Below are 10,665 nucleotides of genomic sequence, written 5' to 3'. Positions count from 1 at the left end.
TCTTTCCTCTTATCGTTTTGTGTGCCATAAAGAAGAGGACAGGACAGGGACCCCCTATAGGCAGTGCATATCTGCCTCTAAAAGCATCACTCAACTTTATGTTCACTTCTGGTTCCCCGAGCCCGGCTGTGTTTCTTCCATCGGTATCTGCTCATAAAAGGTACTGAGGCTGTAAAGAAGAGAAACAGACAACTGCTGGATAGTCACACACCTTTATGCAGAAATCAGGTGTTTTTACTGTATGAACCATAGGCACTAACACAGCTTAAGTTATAATAAACATATTAAGGTTGTGCTGTTAATATTTATGATAAGAACATATCCAAAATCACTTATCAAAACTTATTTATTCATAATAAACATACAAAATCGGCACTGTACTGTAGAAATTTCCTTTTTTATCACAACAAAAAATGTGGAACAGAACGTAAAAAGGGCCAATTTTTTAAAAATCGTACAGTGCACTCTCACAAATTAATTTGCATTTTATTAGACTGTGGCCTCAGCTCTCTGGCTCAACAGATGCTGTCATTCCTTGAATGGGAAATACTGAAATTGAGGGCTGTTAGGCTTGTTAGCTGGTGTTAGCAAATCTTAACTAACAAAGCTCATGTGATAGATTTTCAGTACAGACTAGTACTGACGCTAGTCAATAACCTTGCAAACGATGTTCAAAGCTGTGACTTGATTAATCAGTTGATAAAAAAACAAAAAATGTATGGAAAGTTAACCACCACCAATTTCTTTTGTTGATCAATCACCAGTGTGTAGGATTAAGTATCATCTTACGGTGAGGTTGCAGAGGTGAAAATTTTCCAGACACCAAAACATGAATAGGCCCTATTTGAAGCCAGTGTTTGGTTTGTCCGTTTGGGGTTCTGTAGAAACAATATGGTGGACTCTGTGGAAGAAGACCTGCTGCATATAGATATAAACAATTATTTATTCTTAGGTAACAAAAACACAACAATTCTTAGTTTTGGGTGATTATAAACTACTGAAAATGAATATTACTATATTAATTTTTGCCAATAGATGCCCCTAAATCCTACAGACTGGACCTTTAACCATACCTGTATTCAACACCTAGGAGAAAAACAGGAACGGCCATTATGTATTGTCATCAGAATCAGTGGTTTTTGAGATTATTGGAAGCTGTGTGAGGAAGTGTACCCAAAATGTGGAGAAATTAATTAGAGTTAATTAACATAATTCACAAAAAATGTGGATAATTCTGTGATGAAACTGAGTTGCAGTGTGAACCTGTGCTTCAACCCATTGTGCCAAACAACAAAAAAAAATCCCCAATAGATTTTATAAAGTGAAGTGAAAAAGGTCACAGTGAGGCCATCTTTAATCAGAAACAATCCTGTTTACCCCCTTGGAGAGTGACTGAGAGGGCACCGAGTGACGCAGGTGAGAGACAGGCGTCCACCCAGCCCCCGGACCGCACCTCTCTTATCTGCCTATAGAGTGGAGGAGGAAGGAGTGACAAAGGCCAGGGCTTTGGGTGTGATAAGGAAGGGCCTTATGTCCTGCTCAGGCCCTGGCTCTCACCCTGGCTGTCCGCTGCGAGAGGCCATCCAGGGGCCAGGAGCTGACCACGACCAGGAAAGCCTCCAAGATGGTGTTTTCACACACAGGTATGAATCTGACCCTGTGCTGTCAGATATACAGAACGACGGTGTGTATTTACATGTGGTAGCTTTGGGGCAGTGAAAGAGAGGAAGGGAGAGACAGACAGAGACAAAGGGTCAGGCGGAGTTCAGGGCAGATTTTTTTCGCCAGTCGTCTCACACTGCAGGAAAGCCAAATTGCTTCCGGATCTAGGTATCCACCCCAGTTCCTACACTTCCCGCCTCCTTGTCCTCCTCTTTCTTTCCTTCCATCTCAAGTTTTTTTGTCAGTCTTTGTGTTTATTCTGGCTCTTGAGGTGGTCGGTCCTGCTGGGTGGCGTGGCACAGGGTGACAATGTCTGTAGGGAAGCAGTCTTTGAGCAGGATACCTCTGTCTCTCTGGCAGTCCAGCTCTCCTATGAAACCGTACCAGTAGATCACAAGGCCTGGACCAAACCTGCGGTGCAAAACAAAAGAAACAAAGCCTGTCTTTTGTTAGTTCATCATCGCTGTCATGTCTGAGAGTTCTGAGGTAGCTGTGAATTAGTTACTTTTAAATTCATATCTGCAAAATGCTCACGGCTGTTGGCTTTGGATTTGGAAGGGAAAACAAAAAAGTAGCGGAGAGACAGAAAAGATGGGACACAAGCAAGATTGATATATGAGAGATGAGGTCGCTTAGGTATTTTCCTTTGATCACCATCCAGGAAACTTGCACTGAATCAAACGAAAAAGCCGCCAGGGAGATTAAGATCTCTCTGACAGGGTGATACACACTTGATCACATTACAATGGCGGCGAAATAACAATAATCTGAGAAATAACAAAGCTCTACACACACCAAGGCCTCCGGATCCTGTCATCGGAAGCCTTTGGCACATAGCAGAGCACACAGAGTTCAACACAAAGTCTGAGACTTAAACACACTGCATCTGGTGGCTAACGTTAGCCAATCCAACAGTGTCCAGCTGTTTCATTCACTTTGAAAGCCAAAGCAACTTTGCCTCAGTTGGCGAGAGCTGCAGTTCTTAAAAGCTATAAATAATGACTTGCCAGGCAACTGAGAAGTCAAGTTCAGACTATTTAAATATGAGATCTTTTGTTCTCTCCTTCTCATCATTTTACTGCTATTGTGTCTTCTAGACACTGTAGCTACTGTACACCTGAAGGTCTGCTGAAAGGTGCAGAAACAATTAAAATGGAAGAGCTCTTCGCCGGGAATGTGCGACGTTATTTCACTACTCCTCCTCACAAAAGGCAATAAATCATCTTTCAAGCTATTTATTATGCCCCAAAGAGCCACCGCTGGCCCCTCTCTGCCTCATATAGATCATGCCTATTCTTTGAACATTAGCTGCCATGCATAAAGACATGTCACAGTTGAACTCTGAACGGAGAGCACCTTCAGCCCCCACATGCAAGACCTGATTCAGGGGGCTGACAGTGCTCCGGTCCCAGACACTCTATCCTCAGACAGTTAACAATGTTGCAGGGGCCTCTAGAGACCCAGACAGGAAGCTAGCCAAAGGGCCACAGAGAGCAACACAAGTTCAGCTCCAAGGTAAAGTATGTAAAACCTTGAACCTGTGATCAATCATTTCAGATTAAAAAATTCACTTAGACACCTTATGGTGTTATTCTAATCATAATTACGTGAATCTTTAGTCTTTTGTGTGATTAGAATTTATGAGCTCACGATGTTTGACCTGTACAAATTCGACAACCACATAAATTATAAAGTCATAGAATCAGTTGTCGTGACATCGCCAGCTATGTATGTGCACTGTTGACTGAGCCTTGAGGCGGTGCATGTTCTACATACAGAACCTGTACGGAGACACATGCACCGAAAAAAATATGTGACTACACACGCACCCCTCCCCTCCAAGAGGCCCTTGCAGCAGTACATGCTTCTGCACCCCATCCCCGGATTCTACATTTTACAGTGTGTGATTTACGGTGCTGTATCTATGAGCAAACAGGCCAAAGCTAACAGCCCTGGAGAAAGCCCACAGATGCACACCGAAAGTTCACCACAATGTCACACACATAGCTCAGCCTCTCAGTGCAGCGCAGAGCTCAAGCCCCCCAAAAAACTCTCATCGTTTCCACGGTCCCGCCTGCTCCACATGGTTGCCAACTCTTAATATGGAAATGTTATGGAAACAAAACCTAAACATTTACATTAGATGACTTTGGAAAAGGGGTTATGCTCTTCTTTTTATTCTGCCCGCCGTGCTGTATGTATTTCCTGTGCTCTGGATTGGGGAGGCGAGGCTGAAAAGAGGGAGAAAGAGGGAGACCGGTCTGCGCCGAGCTGAGAGAGGCAACCTTCTGGAAAGGTTAAAACTGTACATCAACAGATAAGGCAGCGGTGTACGATACATCATGTCCCGGGTCTGTCAGGGGAGGCCGAGCACAAATTGAAACAAGCAAAATTATAAACACAGGGGAGCCATGTCACCAAGGCCTTTCCATACCGTAAAGAAAATAAATGGACTTTGAATCCTACTCAGAATGAATACGAGTCAATACCACAGGGAGGTAAAAACCTGAGACTGGGAATACAAACAATAACACTGAGGGGGAAGGGAGCGGTCAGGGGGCCAAGACTGAGCCTGGTGGCTACAGTATGAGAAGAAAAAGTTCCAAGCAGCATCCAGACAATATAAAAAGCAATTATAAATATACTTTAGCGTTCCTTTTGAAGTTTCTGAGGAAGTGACTTCAGTTTGAATTTGTAGGCAAATTATGGTTTATTATGTGGGCTGGCTCATCTTAACCTACCGTGTGCTTATTACACACACCACCTCCAAGTCAGCCATCTTCCAATAAACACCTAACTATGTAACGAGTTGGTGAAATTGTTTGTGAAACGTAGCTAATTTCGGCGAGGGGGCCACTTGACGAGCCTGGGCGTGGATTGCGGCTGCCAGCCACACTTTCGTTAGTGTTAATGAGCGGGTGGTGGTCGCATTTAAAGCAGGTGCCAAGCAGCTTACTACGGAGGCTTAATGAGAGCAAGGCACTCAGGAACAAAAAAAAAAACCCTCGAATGGAGGAGAGGGAGTGTTATTAGTGTCTGCCTGCACACACATGCACACGCACACGCACAGTTATACAGCCAAGCCTCACACAGAGCCAAACTGAATTAAATCTCTATATGCAAAATTCTTACATGCACAGAGCAGCAGTAAAAATATGAACTGCAAATCTAATAAAAAATACAGTAAAATACAAACTGCACCCTTCAAAGAATGTGCAAACTCGCTTTCTTGATTTTATTTATGCCCTTCTCATTTTCAGAGGTTGCTGGAGGTCACACAGCTTGCCCCCACTCTGAAAAAAAACGTTTCTACCGAACAAACAGATCAAGGCTAATTTGATCTGCCACATTCGGTGAGAAAAGGCTTTACTAAAAACTGGGGGCCGAGCACGTCTGCCAAAACGCATTACGCGACATGACGAATTATCAATAAAATCAAGATGAATTTACGCCCAACTTTAAAACACCGTCACTTCGCTTTACATACTGCGCAGACCCATTTCAAACAAAACGCCCCAGCAGTGATTTAGACAGCGTAAGCCCCTACCTGAACATGAACTCTCTGTCTCTGAGGTTTCCCCACAAAGACCTCTTTGTTTTCAGCATCCATACATCAGGTCACAAGGTAGGCCTGCTAAAGCACTGCCAAACATTAGTCTTTTCTCTGCTCCCTGAAATGCAGGTATGGAACCTGCTCAACTTCTTTTAAGACAGAAAGCTTTGAGAGTGATTGAGGTGAGAGGTAGAGTGGAATAAATGTCTCTGTGTGGGAGACAGAAGGACTATGTACATAGCAAAAGACAAAGATAAAATGTGTGTATTAGTGACTAATGGCCTGTTCTTTCATGGTCAGTCCGTGTTATAGACAGCTGCCTATAGGAGGTTATTTACAGGGTCAGATAATGGGTGTGTGATGTGTTTGTGGAGTTTTAGAGGGGGGTGCAGTGACCCATAGGCCTGCATGCTAGGTGATACAGCCCTGCAGCTGATCACTGTACATCCAGCGTGTGCATTTTAATGGTTTCACTATAGCTGTTTGTCGCCAGTCAGCCAGCCTTATGATGAAGACGCCCTGATAACACAAGCTTCCATGCACACAAATAGGATATTTAAAGGCTGGCTCTGCCCGGAGGGGCGTCCATGAACAGAGAGGAAAATAATCCCCTGCTACAAACTATACATCCTCCTGCCCATAAATAACAGGAGTTGAATGGAAGAGTTAACCTCCCACAGACAAGTTATTAACATGACCAGAGCTAAGAATAGACTACCTTCTTTTTTTCTCATAGCCGCCCACTTTGTGCATAAGGAAAAAGTTCAATTCTGCTCAGGTGTGTCACACAAAAACACAAGGCAGCGGTAGTGCAGAATCTTATGTTAAATGAGTCGCCCAAGCCTACACAAGCATCGTAATTAAGGTGGAATAGAGGGCAATAAAAAATAAAACATCTTCCGCCAGGTGTAATTCTCCCCGACATTTTTATGTTTTCTGTCGATGGGGTATGGAAATGGAACGTGGCGCGGATGTGGCTTGTCTTTATCACTGTTGGAGGTAGAGGGAGAGTTTTTCGTGTATGTGTGTTTGTGTAGTGTAGTGTTAGGTTTAACATCGAGGTGTGTAATGTGTGAGTATGAAGGGTGTGGGAGGTCAGGTCGAGTCAGTGTGTTGTGTGGTGCACTAGGAGATAATTTACGCTCACTGATGCGAGACACCAGACCACAGAATAGAGGATCCCTGTGGCTTATCTGGTAACCATAGCAACCACTGTAACCTCGTGGCAGGACGTGCCCCCAGCTCTCTGACCCGCCACAAAATTAGTCAACGGCACCTTTAGCTCAGAAACAGTATAACTGCCTCTAATGTTTGCATGAGGAGGTGGTAGCCATGCAAAATGTAACATCAGGGATAATATCATCCAAACTCACAAATAATATAAAATAATATTAAAATATAAAGACCTCTTTTCCTTTATGCCTTGGTATCTATGATGTAGCATTTGGGAGACAGCTATTGATGATTTCAGAAGACATTGAAAGACTCCTCACCTTGCTGGCCGACGAGCGTATCCAGCGAGTGTGAGTCTGTGTGTATCATGGATGTATTACAGGGAAGTGTGTATGCATGGGTCTGATTACGGACAAGCTAATAGGAGCTCGGATCCCCTGAAAGCCTCCCTTGAGACGTTTAGGGGGAGCTCTAAAAACTGTTCACTTTTGTGTTATTGATTATATGTTTTCTTCACATAAAGGTTCCTGGAGTAATAAAAATAGAAGTAATATGTGTCAGAATGTAAATGTGTACATCTGTCTCCATCATTTAACTTCGGTGTCTCTCCCTGCTGAAGCCATCTGTGCGTAAAGCAGTGCTGCAGTCAAATTCCTACATTTACATAGTTACCTGAACTCATCATCTGACAGAAGGGACAGAGAGAGAGGAAATGTTGCTGGTGGTGTTAACTGCTTACAGTGGTATTAGTAGAATCTGTTTCGTTATTGAACGCACACTGATGCACACTTTATGCATGTGACATGTTGTTGTAGTGGTGTGCAACAGAAAAGACTCCTCTAAAAGCCACTGTGTAATTTCAGCCCTGTGCGTGTCTTGTTAATTCATTGCTTTCAGATGTATCAAAAAGTGGAAAACTGAAATGTGAAATGAGTGTTATGTTGGCTATATCACTGTTGATTGTTATAACATTTGTAAAGTGTTATTATTTCACTAAAAAAAATCTCACGGTATAGTGTCATATGTCATAAAAAAAGTCAGAATTTTTTTTGAATGTCAAAAAATGCATACATTTCTCATAGGAAGATCAGCCAGTGATCTAGTATCAAATAATGACATAGTACAGTTTTCTCTATGGATTATTTTCATTACAGACATTTTTCAGATGTGTCAACTTACAACATTACATTTGTTTTAGGTGCTCTAAAGAGGGATACCAAACATTTAGACAACTGTGATGGCTGTTAACTTTGTGGTTATCATATCAAAGTATGCAAATTTGTGGAAAAGATAAACTATATTAAACATTTTAATAATACCAGTTAATCTAAGCTTTGCACTCAAGTTAACTAATTTATCATTTCGTGAGATAACTATAATTAACTTCTAACACTGTTAAGCTACCCCAACATTGGGACTCTGCAGTCTTTATCTCCAAGTAACGAATTATCACTTTCTCTGACCTCAGTCTCCCTCATGACCTCCTATCAACTCAGCCACCTTCTCACATTAACCCAAATCTTATCACCTTACACACACACACACAACCTGACAGAGTCTTTATCAAGCAGCTGATTGCTAACCTGGCTAACACATGACTGTGTAAATGAGCTAATAAGCATCAGCCTTATTTCTTTAGCACAATAGCAGGACACAGAGCGTGCGCCACCTCACAAGGCCATTTGGTCCTGGTTAGGATCCGTTTGTACAATATCATGCTTCCCAAACCATCCTCCAGCCAAAGGGAGGAGCCTTAATCAGTGTTTGGAACTCGTTAAGTCCCTTAACTGAGCATGTCGCCGACCACATTAGCGATACATATCTGAGGGACAAGTGTGCGTTGTGTGTGTAATGTGTGCTGGTCCCCTCTAAGATCTACGCCGTCACGGTCCAACGCGCTTTGACACACTCTGGTCTGCTTTGGATGTGGAGCGAAACCAAACAAGGTGTGGTCTGGCTTCGGCTCTGTCTGTTTAGTGTTCAGAAGTCAGTCCAAACAGCATCGAGGACAATGCGCACGACAAAACAACCCTGCCGACGACAGCTCTGTGATGACACCAGCAAACCATATTAATAGAGTTATGGAACAACTTTCTCTGCATCAGTCCTCATTTAGAAACAGTCTGACATTTAAAGTCATCCCTTATAATGTAAATGTAATAATAAGATTGTTCTGTCTCTGTTATTCTCTGGCTGTGTAAGGGTTAACATTCAGTCAGTCAGAGCTCACCTGATCTTTTCTAAGATATCGACTCCCCATCCTCCATAATGGCCCTCTACATCATGAAAATGGCTTGATCTCTCCAGTTATGGCACACTGAGTGGGTATTCATTAACACTTGATGCTGATATTATTAAATCCTATTATTGCAATGGCTTCAAATGGTATCTCCTATGCAAGCAGTGGACTGAAATCATGAGTCGGCAATAATCTGTGAGTCTGCAGTGTGTAAATACAAATGCATGCTGCACAGGACTGAGATGACCATTATATCTGATGTGGAAAGAAAAAATGTCTCAGAGGCTTCTTCTGTGCTCAGATAAGGCTTATTAGTCTCCAAAGCCAAACACTGGCCGCAGCGCTAATTTGAAGATCCGTCCAGAGACTCCCTTTGGCCTTTGATGAGTCCCCATGTCTGCAAGTTCTGCTTGGAGACAGGAAGCTCCCTGTGGTGGCAGGCTGAGAGCCTGTGCAGACAGAGAGGACCACAGCGTCAAGGGGATACATGCTCCTTTAACCTGTTATTGTGAACTCCCAGCAGCCCTGGCCGATAATTGCCACCTGTCTCTAGGGAAACGCAGTCAAAGGCAGGCAGAGGGACGGCCATTTTGTGTCTGCTGCTGCTCCTTGCCCCACACAGCCCGGTCCTAATCCTCGCCCTTAACCCTGATGGCTAATGTGTTTTCAATTTAGGATGATCCCCCCACTACAGCCACGGCCCTAATCAACAACAGTTTGTACTGTAACCCTATCTGCCCTTGCGAGGGCAGCGTCAGCCTGACCGGGCGCCTGCAAACCTGGTGTGTCCAGCGGAGGAAACAGTGTTATGTGTGTATATGTATGGATGATATCATGTTTACATGTGAGGTCATAGGATGTGTGTCTGATGCTTGGCTGTTTGTCTTCCACACGCAATGTTAAGCTATTGAAACAAATATATAAACATCCACACACGCAAAGTTACAACAACTACAGAAAAGAAAGTCAGTGCTCTAGTTTTTAAAGACACATGCTTTGGAGATTTAAAAAAATATAAAAAATATTCTGCTTTCTTCAATTTTGTGATAAAGTTGCCATGGTTACCCATAGAAAAACTTTGCTGCTCACAATAGTCTTTCCTTTGTCTCTGAGACATAAACCAGCTTCTTACTTGGAAATTACTAAAAAAAATCAGCAGGAGTTCTTTTGCTGTGCTCATATGCTTCTCAGAGGTTTCTCAGCTCTGAGAACAGCAGATGAAATACAAAGGTGAGACTCAAGTTTTCTTTTGGATCTAACAGTTATTTCAAGAGCGGATTTTACAATGTTATCACATTGATGTGTGTGTTTAATGTCACACTAGAGGCCGACGCTGTTGTGTTAAATGTTACTCCAGTCACGCTTCTTTTACTTCTGTGATGCCGGCATGCTATCTAAAATAACACACTGGAGCGGCATGATGCTGCCGTTGTTTGGTTGGTAAAAATGCAAAGGTGGCATAAAGATGGGACTTCATAGCGGCCCTATAGTGTGATCTCTGTGTAAAAAGGGGCTTTAAATTCTGCTGCCACTCCAGTGAAGGCTGAATCAAAAGTCAGGCATGGAAAGGCAGGTGTGAATGTTTGTTGTGTAGGGCCTCCTGGCCTCTGCATCCATGAGAAGAACCCTGCCCCAAAATTAGAGCGAGGCCTCTAATGTCTCCCTGGGAGAAAAAGAGGCCTGGCTTTCGTCCAAGTCAGCACCTTTGGAAGTGCAGTCGTGTTACCACCACTAAATCAACATGTCAGCGCCCGGCCCAGTGAACTTCTTCACCCAGACTCCACTGCTTACAGCTACCCCACACACCTAATGAATTGGTGTGAATGCCCATCTGTCTGCTACGATGAAAGGTGAAAGGAGATATGAGGAGAAAAAGTAAAAAAATATATCTTTTTCAGCTGTTGCATAGAAAATTTGGAATATGAATATCATCACCAGATGTAGAAATTAGTCCTGTTGCTTGAACAGAAGGCTGTGACAAAACAGCCAAAGCCAGGTTAATGGTATCCTCGCCATAGACCTTGGCCTCTGTGTCCAA

The 10,665-nt window shown here is 43.2% G+C and overlaps 1 protein-coding gene across 1 annotated transcript in view; it reads right to left on the bottom strand.

Annotated features, from left to right (window-relative positions):
- Window positions 1-425: 425 nt before the first annotated feature.
- Window positions 426-10,665, bottom strand: part of cdin1 (CDAN1 interacting nuclease 1) — a 63,681-nt gene continuing 53,441 nt past the window's right edge. Inside the window, exon 12 of the mRNA XM_042500943.1 lies at window positions 426-2,073. Within this exon, the coding sequence (XP_042356877.1) occupies window positions 1,917-2,073 (157 nt within the window). The 3' untranslated portion in view covers window positions 426-1,916. The remainder of the gene's footprint in view (window positions 2,074-10,665) is intronic.

The sequence above is a fragment of the Plectropomus leopardus genome, chromosome 14 (assembly GCF_008729295.1).
Source record: "Plectropomus leopardus isolate mb chromosome 14, YSFRI_Pleo_2.0, whole genome shotgun sequence".
Classification (NCBI taxonomy): Eukaryota; Metazoa; Chordata; class Actinopteri; order Perciformes; family Serranidae; genus Plectropomus; species Plectropomus leopardus.
Note: the sequence above shows the minus strand (reverse complement) of the source record. Positions and strands in the feature narration are given on the sequence as shown.